The following is a 24786-nucleotide window of genomic DNA, read 5'->3' on the forward strand; positions in this document are numbered from 1 at the left end:
TCCCATATTATAAACATGTTGCAACTACTTCAAAAGTGTAGTTGGGGAAAAGGTGATAAATATATACTAAAAATGGAACCATAGTATATTGGATTGGACCAACATCCTCTACAAGGCTTTATTGGCACCATGATAGATTCTTATTCCTCAAGGGTCAATCTAATCTCACAATTAATAATTTCGCATCAATTAACTCTAGCATCAGTTAAGCAATCCTGCATATCGTCTTGAAAGTTTTGGATAAGACAACAATTACTAGCATAGTTGGTTAGTATCCTACCAATAAGGTGCAGACGTCCCAGGAGATCACGGATTCAACTCTCCTGTCTTCCCCTTGTGTCTTAAGGCAACCCCTCCTCTCCCCCCCCCCCTCCTAACCCCCACCTCTCCTGTCTTCCCCTTGTGTCTTAAGGCAACCCCTCCTCTCCCCCCCCCCCCCCTCCTAACCCCCACCTCTTCACTATCTAGTAGATATAATCGAAGTCCCATGGGAAACTATTAAATAGGTGGGGAAAAAAAGTATTTAAGAACTATCAGATTAGATCCACCAAGTGTTTAGCATCATTCTGTTCCCTATTATTCATTAAGGGGTCATAGATTGTCCTATGTGTTGGCTAAACAACGGTCCAGGGATCAAACCATGGTTCCCTAGGGAGACCAAGATATTTATCTTTAGGGTTTTGCACGCCCTGGGTTAGCCCATGGTGTCCCATGGGTGCCCCATTTTAATTTTAGGGTTTTCCATGGTCGCCCATGGGAACCCTGGTGCATCCCTATTAAGGTTTCTCCTTCCCTATTGCATTCCATAAAATTAATTATCACAATAGGGACGGAGAAACTCGTCTCTAGTCCATCACATGGCAAGAGGGATCCATCCCATACTCGAATGCGCAGCGAAAAATAATCGATTCGAGTTTATTTCGCATCCCATAAATATTAATAATCAATGAACAGAAGGAATTAATAAAGAACCGCTAACCTGTGAGCCTCAAGTGTTGCTCCTCCAATAGACAATGGTTCTTCCTCCAATGAGCGCTCCAAGCAAACAGATCTCGAACCTCCAATGGTGCTACCAAGGTTCTACACGCCAATCCCGGATGCCCTCAAACTCCAAGACAGATCTAGGGTTTCACAAACCCTAACTCTCAAAACAGGTGAGAGAAGCAAGAAGAAGAAGAGAGATCACAAGAGGGAGAGAGAGAAACCAAAAACGTAGGAGAGAGAGTATCTGCTCCAAAAACGTGGAGAGCTCCTCTTCTGCGTATTTTTGGTCCCCTATTTATAATAATAGGGTTTAATTAAATCCTAGATAAATTTAATAGAGCCCTAGTGAGAGTCTGACTCTCTCTCTCTCTCTCTCAGTCTGGCAGTTCTGTTTAAACTCAAAGTGCTACACAGGTGAAGAAGCAGAATCTAATAGGGAAAGTATTAATTAGATTCTTTATTTAATTATTAATGGATAATTATAATTAGCACCAAATCCATTAATTAAATAAAGAGCCAATTAAATTAGCAAATTCCAAATAACTCCCTATATGCTAACAATTTATCATATACAACCCCCCCACTAATCAACACCATCATTATGGAATCTAGGGCATGTACACATGTACTGCCAAACCCCAATCCATAGTACATGTCCATATAAGAGCGTCTGTGCATCCGATCGGGTCCCGCAAAATTCAATAAAACACTTTATTTGAAATAACTATAAATAATGTATCATTTTATGTAAAATAAATTTTGCAAAACCATTTCCAAAACGATCTGGATCCGATTCGATCCGACCATGCACGACAGTCTCTATCTTGGTGTTCCCCAATCGGGCGTGGTGACCGTGTTGGATAACTCCTTCACTCACAAAGTGTTCACGCATTCCCGAACACCGGCTTTGACTCGCTTGAGTCTCGGTCATTGATGAACCAAAGAATGCGATCACACTTTGCAAGTGACAGGTTCCCTCAGTAGGGTGTCGGTGACACATGTCTATCCCTTCCTACATCTGGCAGAATACATGAGGGAATCGACAAAGTAGATTCTTCGCCAATGCACACATCAAACATGTGAGCACTCGCATTCGTACCCTGACATCACATGTCTAGACATACCCAATGCGACGACCATATGATAAGGGTGCCCAACCCAAACCCTAGTCGTGACTACCATTTTAAGTATAACTTACGGACACATAATGCTCAAAAAGTTTATATCGCATGTGACAATATTAAACTAAAATGTATAAATGTTCAATACAAAGGTGAACCGGGTTGAACCGGACCGAACCGGGTTTGATGGACACACACTTGTCCAACACTATGGCCCTATGCAGAGAAGGTTGGTTCCCATTCCAGTGCTATTTTCTATGGATTTGAAGATGGGAAGCAGATGGGACAGACAAAATCATTCTCTCAAGTTACTACTCGTTTAAGTAACTAATCACTTTCAATGTGGGCAAGAATAGTTAGTTAACAAACAATACTTAGTGGGTGTGTGTTACTTTAAGAACAATTGTCTATGGAGTATCTCTCAAGTCACACTACTTCAGAAAACTCCCAACCATCATCCTAATTAAGTTACATTATGAATTGACCTACAACCTTTAAGCATGAGGACCCATTTGTTTTCTTACTTGTTAGTTTATTATTTGGTTGTTTAATGATCATATCATTCAACCTGATATGCTTACTGATGGTTAATGGCACTTAATTTGATCCTTAAGTCACTGTTATGTTAAACAGAACTACCTTCTAATAGTACTTTAAGGTGGGCTGTCCATAATTCTTATTATTAGTATTTTTTCCCTCTATTACTTTAACCCTGTTTCTCTTCTTAACTTCACTTCCATTTCTTAGGGGTCATAAATGATTTGTTGTAAAGGCCAAATGAATTGGACTTTCAGACCCCAATTCACTAATCTCTGTTTGTATCCATATAAATTAGATGGAGTTCAAAGAGGGGAAAGTTTGACTCCAGAGTCTGTTTACTGAAAGTAAAATAGATGGAATGTAACAGAACAAAGATCTTACAATGGAAAATACTTCAGAAGAAGTTAAAAAAACTTCTAACTTTGTATTACTTAAGGCATTATATGTCCAAACAGAGAGTGTAAATGCAATGCATCAATAACTGGCAACTAATTTAACTCCACTAGCCCAACCACTAAAGAATGGAGAGGGCTGTGGACACAGTACCATCCAAAATCAATGGCTTACTAACCACCGACTCTGAGAAAGTGTGAAATGAGAATGGACCAGCCATTATATGTTGAAGATGATTGAATAAAAGTTTAATAACGTAGACCCCAAACCCAAAAAGAGCTAAAGGTGGATTCATATATCTCATACATAAAAAGCAAAACCCCCCATTAAAAGCAATGAAGAGGTAGAATGAGACGAAAGGACAGCTTTATATTGTAGCTTAGCTTGCAAAATGCAAGTTATAAAGATTAAAGAGGGATTGCCAAAGTGTGTTGGAGCTGGGTTTTCTTTGTGTGGAGGCTTACGCTACTTGCATTTGCAACCAAGAGTCCCCTGCTTTGGAACTCTTTCAAATACTAATAGCAATTTCTCTCACGCATTTCTTCAGGTAATTTGTGTGCAGTCTTTGTTCGTCTAATTGATTCATTTCTTCTGTCTTGTTCTTCCTCTCTGTTCTACAATTTTGAGGGATTGTAAGGGTCAACAGCCATGAATTAGCTTTCTTTTATATTGAAGTAGGTGAATGTGAACTTACTCCTACCATTGGAGATAAAAAAAAAAATGCAACTCCTGCCAAACCCAGGTTTCTCAAACTTAATTCAAAGGAAACAAAGGCATAATGTTTTTGTTTTTGCACTCCAAAATTAAATTTCTTGTTTTATTTATACTAAGCTTACAAACCCATCTCTAGGCACTAACATGTTAACCATGACTTCAACCCAATCAAAGTCTCTCTCTCTCTCTCTCTTACCCAGTTGGGATGGAAAATCAAGCTGGTTAGTACATTAGACAATCAAGGAACTCTACTACCAATTAAGCAAGCAGATATCTCCATGGCCATGATACTATCATTTATGCTTTAAAAATAGTTTATTACTGCTTAAATGTTATCAAAAAGGTGAAATAGGACTAACTGTTCTTCACTCTGAAACATTATTTTGATAAATGCTTCTATAGCTGTTATTAAATGGGGTGTAATTTCTTAGAAGTTAAAGCAACAGGTTCTAACTGTTAGGTCTGCAAATTACTTTCCCTGAGGGTCATGTTTGTGGATAAAATATTAACACAAGGATCAAGAATCTGTATCTCATTTGGTAGTAACTGGAAAACTTGTCAGTTAGTATCTAACCTGAAGTAAGTATTAACCTCACAAGTAGGAGTGAGTACATTTGGTGCTTTAGTGATCAGATTCTCTAGAACAGGGTGGGAGGGGAGATTACTAAGATCATAGATGCTGCATTACTTCATGACATAACCACTGACAGTGGTTGTTGGGATCAAATCCTATCTTAATTCACTAACCTAAAATCTGCTATGCACTAATCTAACCATTTATTGTGTAGAAGAAAAGGGGAAAAATCAAGAGATCAAAAAATAAAAATATAATGCATTTAAAGGGTTCAAATATTTGGAGAAGTTATTGAATTATTCGTCGGCTTCATCGAGATTGTAGATCATTGATGATTCTATCACCATTAAAGTGGTTTTTTTTTTTTCTTTCCAAATTTTGGGATGACAATGAGAGGAGCTGGAGGATTTAGAGAAACTAAGACTTTGAATGTTGAGTACCCAGTAAGAAAAGAACCTCCATGAGTGGTCCAGAAACAAATGTTCCACAAAGTATGGGACCAGTTTTGTCTAACTTGTTTTAAGCTTTCATTGTTGTGATTTGGATGTAACAAAAGAAAAGCTTGGGGACAGCCCAAATGTATTTTCCAATTTGAAAGTTCAGCAAGATTTCTATCTTCTCAGTTCATATAGGTGCCTAACCCTTTACAATGTATTAGCTCTAAACTCCAACCAACCCACCCCCCCCCCCCCCCAAAAAAAAATCTTATTTTGGGTTGGTTATGAGGTAATCATTGTTGAGATTTCCCTCCCATCAATAAATTTTCATTATTTCCATTGGCCCAATTCTTATTTAATGTTAGTATTCTGCTTTGATGGTTAGACAATATTAGCACGAGAAAAAAGACAAAATTTAATAGTGGTCTAGTTGTTAAACAAGTATTCATCGGCGAAGTCATTAGCCATATAAAATTGCATTATTCACTTGCATTAGTAAAAAATTATTGTAGTGTGGGATGGATTAGACATGCTTGATAGATTATGCAATCTTTGAAGCAGTTGAAGAGCCACACTAATTTATCGACGCTAATGTAGAAATTAGAAGTTTTTCTTAATTTTCATGTTTTGGGATGTGTTACTGATCGTGGCTTCAAACAATTCATTGATCGAAATGAAATGTTACCTAATGCATGCAGCATTAATCAAGTATATAATCTAATTAAACATATGATAATTGAATAATTTAGCTAATATGGGCAGTTTTGATTTTCTTTCTCACTTAGAAAAGGATGCATAGTTTAAACATTTTGAACATTTTCAAGTGTGAACTCTCAACAACCCATGGAGTAATCAAAACTCAAATGAAATGTTCTCTTTAACATCTAGTAGGGCTGATTCATTCTTTTGTTACTTTTGATGTCATCATTCATCCTTAATTTTTTGTTGTTTGCTTTTTAAACTGTTAATGGTACATCAAATATGTACTTTTACATTTTAATTAATTTGTTTAAGATGAACTCTCTGGTTCTTTTCTCGTCTTGTCTCCTAAACTATTGGTTTTTTTTCTCTTATTTTTTCTAATATTTGTTTTTGGTAACTTTTTTCTAATAATTTGGGTTGAGAGCTGATAGGTATACTTTTATTTTTGAAAAAAAAGGGGTTAAAACAAGAATGCGTGAAATTACTACCTCACTCCTATGGAATAAAAAATCTCATCCATATTGATGCCTATATGTGCACTCTCATTGACTCCCACACTGATGTGAGGACCACGCGACTAGAGAGCAATGTCTAACCCTTTATTTTTTTATCCATTTTAGGTATAACAATGAGTAGGCCAAAATTACCAAGTTCAGTATTTAAAATTACAAAAATAGTAAAATCTCCTGGCCTTCTTTCATAGATCCTTACTAGAAACCGTATTTAAACCTCTGAATTGGACTCCTCTTTGTAGGGGGGGGGGTTGCACTACAGATCTTGTGTTGTGGGGTCAGGGTTTGCCATGTGGACGAGCTCCCATTTAAACGACACAGATCGAGTTGAAAATCCTGAACAATGGTGCACACACGATAGGAGAATTCTTAATTTTGAAATCTAGATTCTCAGCTCGATACACACCATCCAAATGGGAGCCACAAGATCTGTAGCGCACTCGTACTACAGAGGAGCCGGATCCAAAGGCTCTTACCCGGGATAAGCTCTGTCTGCAGTTGGATTGGAATAAGTGTAGGATAGTACAGATGAAACTTATTCCAATCCAGCTGCAGTGAGTGACAGTGAAAACCCAAGTGCTCTCTCTGTCTCTCTCTCTCTACGTAACGTCTCTCCAAAGATTCACACAACCCAACAACATCCTCACCCTTAATGTAATCAAATTTTAAAATTAAGGAAATACTAATAGGACAACCTCAAAACCTTGGATTGGAATCGTTTTCTTCTGAAAATCTATCCCCAAGCATATGGAGTTACAAAATATTATTATTATAATAGGAATTTCGAAACCATGAAAACACAACTGGGGGTGACATGTGTGCTCCGCTCCCAATCTTCGCTTAAACGATTCTCACTTGGCTCTCTCTCTGGCGGAGATCCTTACCGGAAAGCGTGATTGCCGTCGTCTTTTTCTAATAATAGCATCTCTCTCTTTCTCTGTCAGTCAAATATCACTCTCAGTGCCGCCCATTTCTATCAAATCTCCTTGACAGTCGGTGCTTACTTCTTGGCTCTTGCTTCCTCTCCCCCAGTTAGCGTTAGTATTAGCTTCAAAATGCAGCAAGAATCAAACCCAGAGATAGGCTTATTTTCTACTAACAAATGTTGAGTTCTCCGAAACTGCTTTCTGGGTTTTCATAGTTTTCTTTTTCTTGCAGATTTTCGGGTTTTTTTTGGATGTTATGGATGGGGGGAGAGAGGGGGTGGAGTAGGATTTGGGAGTAATTTGGCACATGGGAGAGGAGATGTGAGGACTGAGGAACTTCTTCATTCCGTTTGATGATGGTGGCTGCCATTTCTGCAGCTGCTTCTACTGCTAACCCCAAAACGTCCTCACAACAGCAAGAGAGTAATCAGAACCTAGCAAGGCCCCCGTTATTACCTTCCGAGAGAGACAATGGCGTTGTTGGTCCCCGGAGGCCCAAATCGAGAGAAATCACTTCCAGGTACATGTCCCCTTCGACTTCGACAAATTCGTCCTCTTCCTCCAGGCGTTGCCCATCTCCTCTCGTTTCGAGACCGACCTCTTCGACCTCAGCCAACACCCTGTTACCGGCGACGGCTCATTCGATGATCAAACGGTCGCAGTCAGTTGAGCGGAGGCGGCCTGCAACCCCTCGGCCGACTACGCCGTTGCCCGAGTCGAGAACGGGTAATGCAGCTGAAGTATCGGCGGCTTCCAAGATTCTGTTCACTTCGACACGGAGCTTGTCAGTTTCTTTTCAAGGGGAGTCGTTCTCGCTTCCGATTAGTAAGACGAAGGCGGTTCCCTCACAGAATTTGAGCAATGCGAGGAAGGCTACCCCGGAGCGGAGGAAAACGACCACTCCATTGAGAGGCAAGGTCGATGGTGGCGGAGGTAGAGATCAGACGGAGAATTCCAAGCCTGTCGATCAGCACCGTTGGCCCGGAAGAACCCGGCAAGTGAATTCTCTCACTAGAAGTATGGATTGTACCGCGGAGAACAAAAAACTGATTGGATCTGGGGCGGTGGTACGGGCGCTGCAGCAGTCGATGATTGAGGAGGGTCGAAGAGCGTCGTTTGATGGAAGATTGCATCAGGATACAGGCAATGCGGAATTGGTGAAGTCGGTTCAGCGTGCCCTGGATGTCGGTTATTCGAATGGCTTAGCGGTGCCTTCCGATCTCACTGCGTCGGATACGGAGAGTGTCTCCTCGGGCAGCACTTCGGGTGCACAGGAATGCAGTGGAGTATCTAGAGGACGAAGTGGGCCTCGAGGCATCAGTGTACCCGCAAGGTTTTGGCAGGAGACGAATAGCCGGTTGAGGCGTCTGCAAGACCCAGGTTCACCATTGTCCATGACCACTGCTTCAAGGACAGCAGCTGCTGCCCCACAAAAGCTCATTCCATCTAAGAAGTCATTAAGTGATAGTCCCATATCGTCTCCACGGACAGTCTCAACTGGGAGTGGCAGGGCACCGTCATCCCCTCTCCGAGGTCCCGCCAGGCCTGCATCCCCAAGTAAGCTTATGACGTCATCGATTTCTTCTCCCTCAAGGGGCATGCCCAGTCCATCTCGGACAAGGAATGCAGCGGCGGCAAGCTCCTTGAGCAATTCAGGCAACATGCCTTCCATTCTAAGTTTTGCTGCTGACGTCCGGAGAGGTAAGGTGGGGGAAAACCGAATTGTTGATGCACACCTATTGAGGCTCCTCTATAACCGACAATTGCAGTGGCGTTTTGTGAATGCGAGAACTGATGCTTCTTTATTGTTGCAAAGACTGACAGCAGAGGTATGACTTCGTGAATCTAGATTTTATGTTCCCCTATACATTTTTGCTCTTAGCTGTGTGTGTTGTTATTTTGAAGGGGAAATGGATATATAGTTGATCTTTGCGTGAATTGATGCATGACAGTTCTTGACATGTGGGTTCTTTCTCTGGCAACTTCTTTTGTTCTTCTTCTCCCAGATGTTCATGTTCATGGTACAGTCAAGCCCAATTGTACCATAGGTATTCCTATTGTGCTTTCTCTGAATTGAGTAGCCTGATGTATTGATTCCACTTCATTTTTTGAAATGTTTTGGAGTGTATTAGTGAAATAAATGAAGCTAGGTTGTGATGTCATGAAGGACCATCTTACTACACTTTGCCGAGTGAAAGTAATCACTACACTTGTTGCTTCATGAAGAAATGAAACAGGGGCTAGAAGTGGTCTAAACTTTGTAGAGTGGCACTCAATATTTTGTTAGGAGAGACTGGGGTGCCAAATAAGTAGGATTTCCTGAGACCATACTCCCCTTTAATTTGTTTTACTGGACAAATGGAAAGTGGTTAATTTGATCATATTAGCTGTCCTAAAGTTTGCTATACCTACACTTATGAACATTCCAAAAGCAACGTATGAACTGCTTTATCTTGGAATGTTATATATATATAGTAGCTTTGCTAAACCATACCTGTGCTGCGGGAGACTCACATAATGTGTTCTACATTTTGTCCTTGGGATTTATTAGTTTTCTTGTTTTGGATGAGCTTGTGGTATAATGTTGTCTGAATGCTTTCTGCCCCGCAAATATAGGCCTGGAGAGTAGGTAAGGTCTTGAATGTCTGGGTAAAGTTTTATGGGGAAAGGCAAGAAGGGGATTTTCTGGGAAGTTTGGCAAAAAATCACAAAAACCAAGGTTTTCCAGGAAGTTTCCCTCTATCAAAAAGCTGTCGAAACTAGCGAAACAAATACCGAAACCCGAAACATGGTTGAAATTTCACTGAAATTGCAAAATTTTGACCAAAATATGGTAAGATCCAGGTGTTACACCTTGTTTCATTTCTATTTTTGTCGAAACCAAATTTTTTTTCCAAAACTTTGGTCATTTCGACTGAAATTTTGAACATTGCAAACTGTTCTACAGGTGTAGGGTGCTTGTAATTTTCCATGGCTCCCTTAATATCACTATCGACGGCCACTCGTTTTTTAATAGAATAACAAAATTATCAAGACCCCCACTCTTAGAGGGTTCTAGCTAAGTTTCCAACTAGATCAAACAGGAATCTGGTTAAATGAACCCAACTGCAACCCTTAACTTTTAAACACAAATCCAATAAAGTGTAATATAAGATGTTTTGTTTTGAAGGATTTTCTGGGCTGACGAAAAGTAGAATTTGTGCTTGTGGAAAGTATCAAGTAATTGGAGTCGAAAAATGAAGACCCTACATTGAGTTTAATTTCTCAATTCTCAGGGACTTTTTCTGTATTTGTTTGAATGGTGCAAGAAAGATTTGATTGAGCTTCAAAAAGCTGAAAAAAGGATGTTTGAGCAGATGGCTGAAAATCACCTGAACATGTTAGTTTTTTGATATGCAAATTTTTAAGCCACGACACTCCATCTGTCAATCCAGATATCCTAAACATGATATGGTGGGTTGTTTTGGTGGCAGACCCATGTAGATGCCCAGTCCCAGGCTATTGGCGTTTCCATGGGCTGAAACTTCCTTTTAAAACTATAGTATTGGGAATCCTAATAAAGGAAAAAACATGGTTCTTTGACTTTATTGAAGGGGATCAAGCTTAACCATGCATGTAAATAACTGGCACACAGCTTAGGCTACCGTTTGGCATCCATATGGTTCGAGAGGCTTCCCAAATGTTTAAGGGACATTGATGTCTTAAATAGTTATTTAAAAAATAAAATATTACAAGGAAAGGAAATTCTGGACTGTTTCAGGTGTCCCATTCCCGATTTCCAGCTGTCCCAATGTTCTGAATTGCATAAATGGCCATTTCAATTTTAACTTCTCCCCCTTTTTCAGGGCACATCAACTCTTTTAAGAAATGAGAGGCTTGGCTATATGGGGTTATGGACGGTACTAAACACAGTTCCATACACTGTCCTTATGTCCCTCGGCAACACTGGATAAGTTTAATTTTGTAAAATTCAGAATTTAATGGGGATTGTTTTCTGCTAAAAAGTATGTCGGGTGAAATGTATTTTCTAGGCACTGTTTTTACAACATGCAGATCAGATTATGTATTTTACATTTACCATATTGAGTGCCTTCCTCTCTACTGTGTCTCCACATGGACGAAGCCTAGATGACTGATTGCTCACCATCCAGGACCCCTCAGGGACTGCATCATGATCTGTCTAAGAATTTCAATCTATGCTGGAACCTAGGTTTACCTCAAGCTTCGCAAAGTGTTGTCTATAGCCACTTTTATCTAAAGATGTTCAGTGGCCTGTATACCATCATATTTTGGTATATTTTTTTTTGACAATGTTTTCACCTTTTGATTATGCTATTTCATTGCGCACAACTGTTTTAAGTTTTTCATACTGGTATTTGTTGCTGCTTATGCAATATGCATTAAGAATATAGATCCAATTGCTTATTTTGTCCGGAGTTGCCTTTTTTTTAATTTATAATATTTTATATTGATGGAACTGGTTTGGTTTCATCCAATTGTTCTCTTTTTTGTTTGTACCAGAAAAATCTATATAATGCATGGGTAACAACCACAGAACTACGCAATTCTGTCACAGTTAAAAAGACCAAGTTACAATTACTGAGGCAGAATTTGAAGCTAACATCAATCCTTAAAGGACAAGTAAGATTCATCACTACATTCTGGTTATATTTTTCAGGAAAATAGTAATGCCTCCATTGTTTTTTCAGAGAAAACTCTTAACTCTTTTGGTCTTAGATCATATAATAGTGTTTCTTAAGTAGTGCATTCTATTCCCTATTTGCCACTTTCAGCTTGCAGTACTGTATTTTAGTTGGGCTCAGTTTAATTAGCGACAATTAAATTGTCCTAAAAAGTATTGAACTACGGTATATTGCAATCCCATGGATGCATGGATAATGTTTAAAAAAGATATCTTTATGTATGCAAACCTTGAAGAAATCAGGAACAATGAAATAGAGTGAGACTCATTCTTCATGTCTAAGGCAGCCAGCAGAGGTCCAAGTGTCCATTGGGAGACTATTATCAGTATATGTAAGTAACTGGAATCAACGGATCACTGCCTGTGACTTGTGTCATAAGGATTATGAGTCAATTTCTGAGTTAATAAAATGAGATTTAGAGATAAGTAATTGGCAACCTTTGTCTGGTACAGCAAGGGTTAAGTTCTTCCAATAGAGGTAAGGCTTATATATCTCCCCTTCTTAGTTGTATCTTGGCTGTCTTATTGATTCCTACTGGTACAGACCACTTTTGCCTTGAAACTAGATTAATTAAATAGAATAAGGATTGTATTTGGTGCCCCATCCTGGTGCACATGCAGAAGGGGGGAAGCATCAAAGATCAAAGTTGATTTTGGACTGCAATAGTCCTAATATAACAATTAACTAATGGTAAAATATTTAGAGACCTACAGATGTTTAGGTGGCCACACATTATGGAGACAATTGGTGCATTTATGGGTTGCTTTTTCTTCTAGCTCTGGGTGCCGAGGAAATTCATATTTCACGCAGCTTTTGTCTGGGTCCCTGTCCCATTCTGTGAATGGTGTCTGAGATTTGATGTGTTGGCCAAAAAAAAAAAAACACTTGATATGTTCAATGGTGGCAGATAGGAGCATATGGAACTAGAATTGGACCCTCTGTAAGATGCTCTTCCTTTTTGTACATAGGAGCTTGTGGAGATAATGATATTATCCACTTTATGGCTAAAGAAAAGAAAAAAAAGCTTTCATTAGTCTTTCTTCTGAAAAATGGTAGGACATTTCTTCTTTCTGTTCTTTGCGCATATGGTATACTCTCAGGAACTGTGTTTAAGACCATAACCACATGATGCATGGTGGGGGATCTAGAGAACAGTTCCAGTCAATTCTGCAAGAGAGATAATTTTGCCACATATCACGTTGCTAACGGTGGTGTATACCCTACTAACCTTAGCTCCTTTTCTCCCTTCCTCTGGGAGGATGTTTCTCATAATTAAGGCTTGAATCACCTTGTAGCACTGACAATACCCAGCAGGTGCTGCAATTCTTGGTGGCTAAAGTATTCCTACACCAATTGCAAGATTACCATTAGAGCACTTGCCAAGGAAGATTGAAGTTTTAAACGAAAAAGAGTCCTAATAGTAGTGGGAGTGCCTAACGCCTTAAATTATGGTTTGGTAAAGTAGGATTAGTGTTTGATGGGAATTTTTTAATTAAATTGATTGACAAAAAATAGGAAGTATAGAAAAATTATCTGCACGTTTCATGATAAATGCTGTGATTGTGTTAGAATTGAGTGGAACAGGTTGAGGGGTGGTGTTATGGTGATTTGAGATGAAAGTGATGCTGAAAGAGGTATGTTTAGTATTTTTTGGGTAGAATAGCCTGCTGTAAACAGTACATAGAGAAAAGAAAGTAGTAGATAGACGAAGTAGAAGAGGAAAGAAAGATAAGAATTGGACTTAGGCTTTGAAGGATTACACATTGAAAAAGTCTATTGATGAACAAAATAGTCACCTAAGCTTTAAGGGGGGGAAAAATAACACTTGATTGATCGTAAAGTTTGTGGGTAAATAATGTAGAGGTCAGATCTGATATAACCTAACCTTACATTGAAAACCCCAAGAGGATAGCCCCAAATCGATAACAGTAGAGGAACCCAATAACAGAACAATATCCAGCACTCAGTAACAGGTTAAACAACTTAACAAACACCTCAAATGATGATATTAAATCCCTGATATAGGTATTAATCACACCAGCTCAGATACAGCCCAATAAGTAGCTCGGTTAGGTGAAAGACTAGGGTTTAAGGGCAGATTTCAAGAATAACAGATAAACTAATCTAATTACCCAATTTTACCATCGAGTGTAGGCCTAAGATAGATGAATAAACCCTGGAAATCTTTTAGATGAATCTGACCATCCAACTGGAAGTTGATGACTTTCTTGATTTGGACCACAGTTGTGGAGATTTCTGGTAAAAAGTAAACCAGATCTCAGATCCCCTTGAAACTCTAATCGAACCCTCTTCTCTAGGTACAGAATAGATCCTCAAATTTTGATCTTCAACAGATCACAGGTTGGGTAGATCGATCTGCTTGAGGTTGCAGAAAAATCTCTTCAGGAAAACCAGGTCGTAGGGACTTGAATGAATGGATCTTGATCAGTGACACTCAAATGGTTGGACCAATATGACCGGCTTGGGAAACCCAAGCCCGGATGAAACTGGCCCAACTTGAGTTTTTGGGCTAATAAAGGCTGGACAAAGTGGCACAAATGGGCATTGCACTTTCACGTTGCGCATCCAATATTGCTGAAGCACGGAATAGCGCTGCTTGGAGCTTGGTTGCAGCTCTCCTCCCATCTCATCCCCCGTTTCGCTCCAGCCATCCACCTTCCGGTTGAGCCATTCCAATAGCTAAGGTGGGGTTTCATTCAGCTATCTTCGAAAAGCCGAATGCAGAGTGCGCCCAGGTTGCGCGCGACGATCGTCTGCACCGATTCTTTGACTGAGATTGGGAGGGTTTCTCTTGCGCGTGTACTGACCATAGAATTGTGTAGTTAGTGGTCCCAATCGTGATGACTCCCTCATCACGTTAGGTCGAGCTAAGCATGACTAGAAGAACAAAATATAGAGACTGGCGCGTAACAGTGGTTTAGTTTTCTATTTGGGTTTAATTTCTAGTCTTTTATTTCTTTTATTTTCCCTTGTTTTGCTTTGAGTAGGATATGTAGGAAATAGGAGATAGAGTTTGAGTTAGCTTGGGTTTTACATTCCAGTTAGGAGTCGTCGTTTGTTTATTTCTTCTCTGTATATACTTGTAACCAACAGACAGTTTTAGATTGGAATGAAATACTGAATTAAGAGTTGAAGCTACGGAGTTACCGTAATATGGTGTGGCGTGGCCTGCTGGTCACTGTGTTCTCGTCTTTCTTCTTCCCTCCCTTCCCTCTGCTAAGGTACAGCATCTCCTTGTTTCCTTTATGCTGTTTGTTATTTTCTTCCCTTTCCTGTTTATCTTCTTCCCCATCTCCTAAACTCTAGATTCCCATCCCCAAAACCCTGCCCTGCTGGGAGATTGTTCGAGTTCCTCTTAGGTTTCTGCCAGTGAAAAAAAAAAAGAGTTTTGACTCTTTCGAAAGGTGGGTAAGTTGAATTAATTGTACCTGTGGTTCACGTGATCATTGGTTGCGTTTCAAACCCTAAGCCCCAAGTCGATTGGCCTTCCCTTGAGGGAGAGCTTTCCCTTCGAAGCCAAACCCTTCTTCTGGTTGTGTGACTTGTGTCCCTGTTGCAAGGTAGGAGATGATTCATTCTCCCCCTCCTCCCCTCTTTATGATTCTTTAATTTGATCTAAGGACCAAGTTACCCCCTTCCCCTCTTCATCCTCTTTTGTTCCTTTTTATTTCTTCCTTCCAACTTTATGCCTCCTTTTAAATCTAAATGCCATATATCCTTTTGTTTCCATGATACCAAGTAACCCTTTGCAATTCTGATTATTTACCAAATTGCCACCTCCCCCTGCTACCTTTAATATATTTATTATTTTGCCATTATCTTCCCATTTAAAAAAGGCCGTACCCAGTTGCACAAGGCTCCCGCGTTTAGCAGGGTCTGGGGAAGGTCAAATGTATGCAGCCCATTAGCTTCCTATTATTGGCTATTATACATTTGAGTGGGCCCATAGCGAATCTAAATAGGTTTTTCAAGCCTGGGATCGTCATCACCTGTTCCAACATGTAGGAAGCATAAGATTTCATCCTGATTTATTCTTTTTAAGCTCTTGGATTTCTGTCATCACATGGGAATTTGAAATATTTGTCCTTGGCAAACCATGTGGAACCTTCATACGATCCAGTGGCTCTTGCTCCCATTCGAGGGCCTCTAGCTTGTCCTCCTATGATGCTTTCCGGGGAATTTGCTCCCTTCTCGTCAGGTTTTGCTTCTCTTGTTTTCTGTAAGTGGTAAGGATTGCTTCCACTTAAAACCGTGGTTATAACTTGTAATATTTCCAAGCACGAATGCTTATGACCTAGATTTCCAAATTTCTAAGAACATGGTGTTGTTTCTTCTCATTCATGCTTCCATTAAAATAATACTTATGAACCACTTGCCCATCATTTCTAATATCTCAATGCCAATAGTCTTGTAGATCCATTCCTTCAATAATCAATACCTTAAGGTTAATGCATGTGGCTCCATTTTGCTTATAACTGTATGATCCTTATTTTCCTGTCCTTTCCAAACTCTCAACCTCAAGCAGAAGGAATCATTTTGAAAGACCATCCTTTTATTATCAAAAACCTTGTACTTCCTTACAGCCATTAATCCATTTGGTATATTGTATAATACTATATCTTCAGGGAAACTGCAAGGATGTTGCCTGTACATAATGAAAAACCAGGTCACTTGGTCCTTTGGTTGCTTAGTTGCTTGCTCCACACTTTTGGTTTCCACCCTTGCATTGTCTACGTATATATCTTTTGAACCTCTAACTCGCTAAAAACAGAAATCCCACTTTTCAATCATATTATTGTATTTATAATGTACATTGAGATTTTTCTGATCATTCATGGGGTTTGTCCACTGTGATTTAAACTGCTCTGCTTTCATTTCTGGCATTATCCACGTCTGAAGATGGTTAAACTTGATTGCAGATGACATATTTGGAAGAGTGGGCCCTTCTGGACAGGGACCACTCTAGTTCTTTATCAGGAGCTATTGAGGCATTGAAGGCAAGCACTCTCCGCCTTCCAGTTGTTGGTGGCGCAAAGGTATGTACCTCGACATTCATTAAAATGAGCAGTTAATCTCAACTGTTCAGCACTGTTAGGAAAATGGGGCTTGATTAGTCTTTTCTCTGTTCTTTCTGTTCAACAGGCAGATATACAAAATGTGAAGGATGCTGTTGGTTCAGCAGTTGATGTGATGCAGGCTATGGCATCCTCTATATGCTCTTTGCTATCAAAGGTGAACACATTTGTTCTTCAGAATTTGCTTCCTTGTTTGGGTCATGCACTCTCTGAATTTTATTGGTCCTGCCAAACATATAATCTGAGTATTGCTGTCAAAATGATGCAAATAGTAGTTCTGATGTCAAATTGCTTACTAGGTTGTGGGTACCAAATATTTGATTCTCTTCTAGAATTTTAGGAATACCAGAGGAAAAAGATTTAGATGGATTGGGGAGCGGGATTTCTTATCATTACCAACCAGAGCAGTTCTGCAACACATAGTAACAGCTTTCTTCTGTGAGAAATAGTGATCAGATTTGGTCTTGTAGTGCTATAGTGTGCTTGGATGACATGTCATATAATACAAAACTTAGGTCACAAAACTGAACAATATCTTCTCTCAATATGTTGTCGTAGGACTAATATGATATTATAAAATACATGACATTTTGGATGCAATTTAATTGGAATTCAATGCAGCTCTCAAACTTCATAGGGGAATTTCTCAAAATGTTCCAATTCAAATGATCTAACGTAGTTTTGCAACCACAAGAATTTTCCTTTTTTGGTGTCTCATTTTTAATCTCTCCTGTTCTTTTACACTTTACAGGGTTAGTTAGTGGATTTGCCTATTCACTCTGATTTTTGGCATAATATTGTTATTAGGATTTATATTTTACTTCTATGAAAAAAGGTAAAATATTTCTTATAGGACAGCTATAAAATCAGCAATAATGTATGGAGCTGAATATTGGGCAGTTAAGGAACAACATATAAACAAAAGTGGTTAGCTGAAATGAGGATGTTGAGATGGATGAGTAGTAAAACTAGAAAAAAAAAAATAAAGAATGAACACATTAGCAGTAATTTAGTAGTAGCTCCGATACATGAAAAGTTGAGAGAAAGTTGTTCGAAGTGACATGGGGATGTGCTATGAAGACCTCGAACTGCTCCGGTAAGGAGGAGTATATGATTCAGCTTGGAGGAGCTAAAGAGCAAAGGGGCAGGCCTAAATGACTTCAGGAGGAGAAGTGGGGAGGAAAGACAAGCGTGAATTAGGGTTGATATCAAGTATGGGTTTGAAATAGAGTTGAATGGAAAAAGATCCTTGTAGCTGACCCCATTTAATTGGTTTAAGGTGTAATCGGGTTGAGCTGTGTATTTTTTTCTATGAAGTTTCTGCTACATTTGTTATAAATTTTTTTTTTTGCTTTTGTTTATTTGAACATGATTTGCTAGTTGTCTCATGTGGATCACCATCTAGCGGTCAGTCAGGTTTTTTATTTTTATTTTTTGGAGGGGGAGGGGAGATGGGGAGGGGCTCAACACACACACCTGAGATCATTCCCATTTAAGCTACCTAGCTTCGTCCCACTCCTCTACTAAATGGCATGTGTATGTGTGGGACATGGATTCCACAACAGACACCATGGCCAATTCATCCTGAGACAATTTTTTGTATATAGCCACACACAAGCTGGCCAGGGTTTTTGTTTTTGTTTTTGGGTTGGGGTGGGGTGGGGGTGGGGGGATGCTTGCTTAACTTAATCTTTTCCTAACTAAATGGGGTTGACTATGCAAATCTTGTTTCACTAATCAACAGAGTGAATGTTCATGCTAAAAGGTTTGACAATGGGTATTTACAATGCTGGTTGCCAACCTGGTGCACAAACGTCCTCCCTTACTTGGACTTGGAACCGGTACTGCAAAAAGCACTGGAGTTAGCCCATAATTGAAGGAATAGGGAGGGCCAGTGTGGAGAGGGGAAAACCGTGCCTTTTCATGCTCCCTTTCCATGTACGCCTTTGAGTCAAATCTCTCTTTCAGCTGCTGTATTTCTCTTTCTAGCACTTCGATGTTGTAGCTTATGACTACCAATCTAACCATTCAATACATTGGGTCCATTGCTTTACACTCTGGGACCCACTGTACACGGGATGGATTGACAGTTGTAAATTACACCTGTGAAGTGCTAGTATTCTTCCTCTCCCTTGTATATCAGAGGTTAGAAACACCGTTGACCTTTTTCCTAACTTAAAGTATAAAAGGAGTGGAGGATAATAGAACCAGGATCCATGGCTGTGGTGGAGGCATAATAGACCTGGGAAACCTCCTATCCAGATTCCACATCTGAAGCTATGGTCCTACATTAATTAGCAGTATCTTTTTCTTTTTTGCATTTATAAACTAAAATTAATGAGAAAGTACTTTGGAATAGTTGATTTATATTTAATTTGACTTTCTAATAACACTAATAATAATTTAAACACACTTATTTGTTTGTGCTCATCATGAATGATTTAACAAAAGACATTCAAGATGAGGTTCCTTGGTGTTATGCTTTTTGCTGATGATATTGTTTTGGTGGATGAGACAAAAGCAGGGATTAACAAGAAGTTGGAGTTATGGAGATCAACCTTGGAATTAAAAGGTTTTAAGATAAGTAGAACAAAGACGGAGTTCATGGTGTGTAACTTTAGTTCTACTAGGACAGATTATGAAATGGTGAAAATTGATGAGAAGGAGATGCCGCAAAGTGATTATTTTAGGTATCTGGGCTCAATCATAAATAAAGAAAGTGATATAGAGGATAATGTTTCATAGAGGAATTAAGATAGGATGGATGAAGTAGAGAGGTGCATCTAGAGTGTTGTGTGATCAACGTATTCCTTTCAAACTTAAAGGAAAATTTTATAAGACGGTCATATGATCGGCTATAATGTATGGTGCGGAATGTTGGGCAGTTAAGAAGCATATAGATAAACTTAGTATAGTGGAGATAAGGATGTTGAGATGGACGAGTAGCAAAACTAGGAAGGATAAAGTAAGGAATGATCATATTAGAGCTGATTTGGGAGGTTACTCTGATACATGATAAGCTACGAGAAAGTTGTTTGAGGTGGCATAGCCATGTTCAACGGAGGCCTTTGGATGCTCCAGTACGGTGGAGTGATTTTTTTTTTCAGATTGAAAAGAGCCAGGGCTAGACCTAAAATGACCTTAGGAGAAGTGGTGAGGAAAAACATGCATAGCTTAGGTCTTGTAACATGTATGATCTCGAATAGAGCTAATTGGAGGGCAAGGATCCATGTTGTCGTCTCCATTTGGGATAAGGCTGAGTTGTTATAATTTAAACACTCTAAAAGGTTGTATGCTCTTCAATCCCCAAATCCTAATTTTTGGGATTTGTTTGGTCCGACTCATGCACCTGCATCCGTAACATAGTTTTCTCACACTTGCCCATATCTAGACATGCAAAAATGCAGCGCATTCAGCACTAGTTCCATTAATAGGATTTAGCATATGCAATAGTCAAGGTAGCTAGATTATAATAGGATTATGAACTCATCAAGTTTCTGACACTATCTTGACTTCGCCACCCACTTAAGGTCATCATAGATGTTGTTGATTCACAAGGACGAAGCATGAACAGTGCTACTGAGAGGATCTGTGCATGATGACTTCTATGATGTGCCACCTTCGGAGGAATTGAGGTCCCTACCGACCACAGTACAGGATATGTGATGTAGATCAAGAGAGGTTCCAGCACAAGTATTCATGACGGAACAAGCCCAAATCCTAGTCTAATGGGTTAAATAAGTAGACTAATGAGTTATATAGGTCCCGGCCTGAAAATTTTTATGTTTTCTATTGTAATGGGCCTATTTGAAGCCCATACACGAGGGATAAGTGTAGGGGTGTAAATGAATAGTCAAAATCCGTATCCGTTTAGTACTATCTGAATCCGTTTGAAAGCTAAACGGATGCGGATACAGATAGGCTATAGCTATCCGAAAAGCTATATTTACATGTAAACGGATAAAATATCCGATCCGTGTCCGTGTCCGTATCCGTTTAGCACTATTCGAATCTGTCCGATAGCTAATCGGATGCGGATGCGGATATAACACTATCCGAGCCGAATCCGATCCGTTTACAGCCTTAGATAAGTGTTCCATACGGATTTAACTAGTTAGTTGTATCTAGCATAGTTGGAAAACAGGGTTCTGACTGGGGCGAGTCGCCCGAGTCGAGTCAAAATTTTGAAAACCTGGTCAAGAGTCGTGTAGACTAGGCCAGGGTAAAAAATGACGAGACCGGGTCATAAATGGTCCGAGTCAAATAATACTCAGTATTTTTTACCTGTGTCATAACAAAATCAACGAGTTTAGTTGTTTTTAAAAGAATTATAAAACTAGTTCACTCAGAAACGGAATTAACTAAATAGTAAATCGATAATCTAAAATAATAAGAAAGCCTTAACTCCTTGACTCCCTTCCCTTGTTCAATGGTATAAACTCAAAATGCATTGAGATGTGATTACTTTATTTTTTACTAATTTATACATATTTATTGCATTATAAAATTAAAAAACATGACTCGTCTTGACCGGGTTTGACAAGGCCGAGTCCCCAGGTTTTTCTAGAAGACGAGTCGAGTCAGAAAACCTGGTTTTCCAACAATGGTATCTAGTACTCTGAAGTTGTGAAGTCTTGCGATGTCAATAAATCAGTTTCATTGTTAGTTGTGAAAGAACTTGAAAATGTAAATTCATTAAATATCTTGCATAGAATCCGAATGTTAGTCCTTGGAAATATACATGCCATTAAGTCTATAATAAAGTCCCAGAGAGAGTGTAGAACCCTTCCAACCCCTCTATAAAAAGAGCCTGCTCGTAAGCATTTGAAATCAGAATTTGAATGAAATTTGGTTTTTACAATTCTTTTGTGAGAGACAGATTGTAGTAAGATGCTATTCCTGGTCATGTGAGATGCCAGGGTGGTTGGTGAGATACTAGCCTAGGCTTGGGGTGAGACTTTTTAAGTCATATCTTATATTTTTTCTTCATTTGTTATTAATATTGCTCAATTCTGGTTGTGTTCTCACCTCCTTACGATCCTGTCTATTGAGTATTTTGATTTTGTTGCAAAGACTGAACCAGACTCCATTAGCAGGGGTACAAGCGTACCGAGGCATTGACTGCTACATCCATTTTTGAACCGAGTGAGTCCTACAAACAATGTAACCTTGCTGGACCACTATAGATTTGAGGTTTAAATTTGAAAGATGTGGCCCTGCTGGAAGAGGCCAGATGAGTTCCAAATTGGAGGAAGTTCTTGATGACAACAAATGGATTCTTGTTTCTCAACATTGACCTTGTCAATTATGGTTACTCATTGATAAAATGGAAGGTTCTGATGTGTGTATTTGTTATTGCGTTTGTTATTCCATCCTCTTCTTTGTTCTGTTTTGCATGTGAACACATGTAGCCAATGGCTAATAGATTGATGGGTATTTTTCTTATTTTCTTTTTGTGGGATCAAGCTTCTAGACATTTATTATTTACCTCAATGTTATATGGACATTTCATTATCCTGTGGTTATCCTACCATTGTGACTCTAACTGAAGATTTTTATTTGATTCTTGTCAGAGTTCTCTATTTCGCTAGGCATAGCGATTGCCCATATTTCGGCTTTACTGCCTTGTTCTATTTACTAATATGAAGCTGATAATTGTTACTCATTTTACCCATCTGTGTTCTGTCGGAGTGGCCTCCCATATATATTCTTTAAGAACTTTTTCGAGCCAGTTGACACTGGTATTTTCGTATGCTTTGTATGAAAATGTCTTTCTACAATTAAAAATGGGAAATGAAACAATACTACTTTCTTTTTGTCCTTGCTTGCAGCTAAGAATCATTAGTTACCTGTTTTGTCAACTTATTGCTTCAATTTTGGCTTGCCTGTTGATGCCTTAATTAAACATGTCATTTACAGGTGGAGGCAGTAAATTCCTTGGCTGCTGAACTAGCAAATGTGACTGCACAAGAGCGGGCTTTGCTTGATCAATGCAAAGATCTCTTGTCCACATTAGCAGCTCTGCAGGTAAAGCTCGCAGCCCTGCTCTCTCCCTCTCTACATTGTCCTTTTTTTTTGTGGCTTCAAAACTGTATCAAGTGCCTATTGTTCATTGAATTTGGTAACAGGTGAAGGATTGTAGTCTGAGAACACATTTATTACAACTAAAACGTGTACCGAGAAACCTGACAATGCAAGCGTAGACTGATCTTATTTGACTACTTACTCAAATGCTAACATCACATCAAACCCTTCTTTTTTTCCCCTGGAGGCAGTGCCTGGGGTAATAAGAAAGTGCTGAGTGGCTGGTTGTTCGGGTGAAGAAATCGGTTGTTCACTTTGACCTCTTTCGAACACATGGGGTCAGCTGTATCATGTATTTTTGTACTCACCATCTCACAAGAAGTGACCTTTCCCTCAAATTCATATTAGCTGTATACAAAATACCTTTTGTTCCCTACAGGTGAAAGGAAAGCTGATGTAAATATGTATTGATGCTTCCAATTTATTCTCTCTATTTAGTAGTTCATGGTCTAACTGATACTTTTCTTCAGTATCATCTTGCACTCCCCACACCCCCCCCCCCCACACTGTAACTACTTGTCAAGGCATCTTAATATTTGAAATGGGCAATTTAAAAGTGATCCTTTTGGAGGCCCTGATTTTTAAGATTAAAATTTTATAGTTCTGGGTTTTCCAAATGAACAGTTCCCAATTTTTTTGCTTGTTAATTTAATGCTTTAAAAACTGTTTAAATAGTCAATTATGTTTGGAACTATTTGAGGAGCAAAGACAGCTGAAGAAACAAAGGCAAAAATGCCATGTAGGGTAGTTAACATGGTTGAGATTGGTCAATAAATTTGGTAGGCATATCTAGGAACCTGGTCAAAAATTTTAGCTTCAGATTCTCTTGTGAACGGTTCCAGTGGTGCTGGTTGCCTTGTATCGACTGGTATGGGCAATAAAGGTTTGAAAATTTCTTAAAAGGATTAACAATTAAAGTTTTTGGGAAAAAATAAGTTTGAAATCATATGAATGGTTGGAAAATCTAGGGAAATTACCAATAAATTGGGATTTTTCATCCCTTTTTTGGGGGATGAAAGGCTATAAAGAATATGGTTCTCTAATTGACTTGAGCCAATCTATAGACCATTCTCTATCTATTGGTGGGAATTTGCCAACCTTTTGCTGGGGCAAGCCTGAGTTAGAACCCCCTCAAATTTTAGCTTTCCTTGGCTCTTCAAAGGGATTTGGGTTCGAATGAGATATTATCCAAGGTGTGCCAAGGCCCATCAAACAGCCCCTGACAGTGCACCACTGAGTTTGGAAGTACTTTAGTAATGCTTTTACTACCCAAGTGAAAGCACCATTCCATTTTTTTTTTTTTGGGGGTAGAAGGCACCATTGCTTTTGGATGAGGGGTATGCTAGTCTCAGAGTATTTGTGAGGTAGATCCTCAGCTGCTCAATTCAAACACATCATTTTGGGTTCTCTGGCATTTGGGAACACTCTTAAAATGAACCTTGGGATCATCGGATACCCTGTAAATATCCAACCCAAAAGCTCAAACTATTAGGTGGAGAGACTCACAGATCTATGAGGCAACAAAAGACTTGGGTAACCAATATGGGACTATTCTCCTAACACTTCCTTTCATGTGTAGGCATGTGGCACTATACTCTGAACAGATTGTGAACATTAGATTTGTGTATGATGGAGAGGTGTGTTATCTGTAAGACTTTTCCATGAGCCTGCCTATATATTCTGTTTTTCTTCAGTGGGAGTGCTCTGTCAGATTGTCTTTTTGAGTGTTGCCCTGAAAACTTGAGATTACAAATGTTGTCTAGCTAGTACAATGAAACTGCTATGAAGTCGTCCTTACAAGGCTGCAAGGTGTGGTGGACGAAAAGCAGGGGTCTTGTCTAATGAAATCAAACTCTTCCAAGTGAGGTCAAAATTTGAAAGAAAAACTTTATAGTTCAATCTAATAATTTCAGTCTTTTTCTTTTATCTTTCATTAACAAAAAAAAGCTCTACACTTATTTCTACCTTACAAATTGATCTCTTTTGCTTATGCCTTGGGT

At 39.2% G+C, this 24786-nt stretch overlaps 1 protein-coding gene across 1 annotated transcript; it reads left to right on the forward strand.

Annotated features, from left to right (window-relative positions):
• The first annotated feature begins 6769 nt into the window (after positions 1-6769).
• LOC122659719 (QWRF motif-containing protein 2-like) lies at positions 6770-23231 on the forward strand. The gene is made up of 6 exons (XM_043854827.1): positions 6770-8732; positions 11425-11544; positions 16547-16663; positions 16770-16859; positions 22622-22729; positions 22831-23231. The coding sequence occupies exons 1-6, from the start codon at positions 7257-7259 to the stop codon at positions 22903-22905; spliced, it is 1986 nt and encodes a 661-aa protein (XP_043710762.1). The 5' UTR covers positions 6770-7256; the 3' UTR covers positions 22906-23231.
• Positions 23232-24786: the final 1555 nt, after the last annotated feature.

This window comes from Telopea speciosissima, chromosome 4, assembly GCF_018873765.1.
Source record: "Telopea speciosissima isolate NSW1024214 ecotype Mountain lineage chromosome 4, Tspe_v1, whole genome shotgun sequence".
Taxonomy (NCBI): Eukaryota; Viridiplantae; Streptophyta; class Magnoliopsida; order Proteales; family Proteaceae; genus Telopea; species Telopea speciosissima.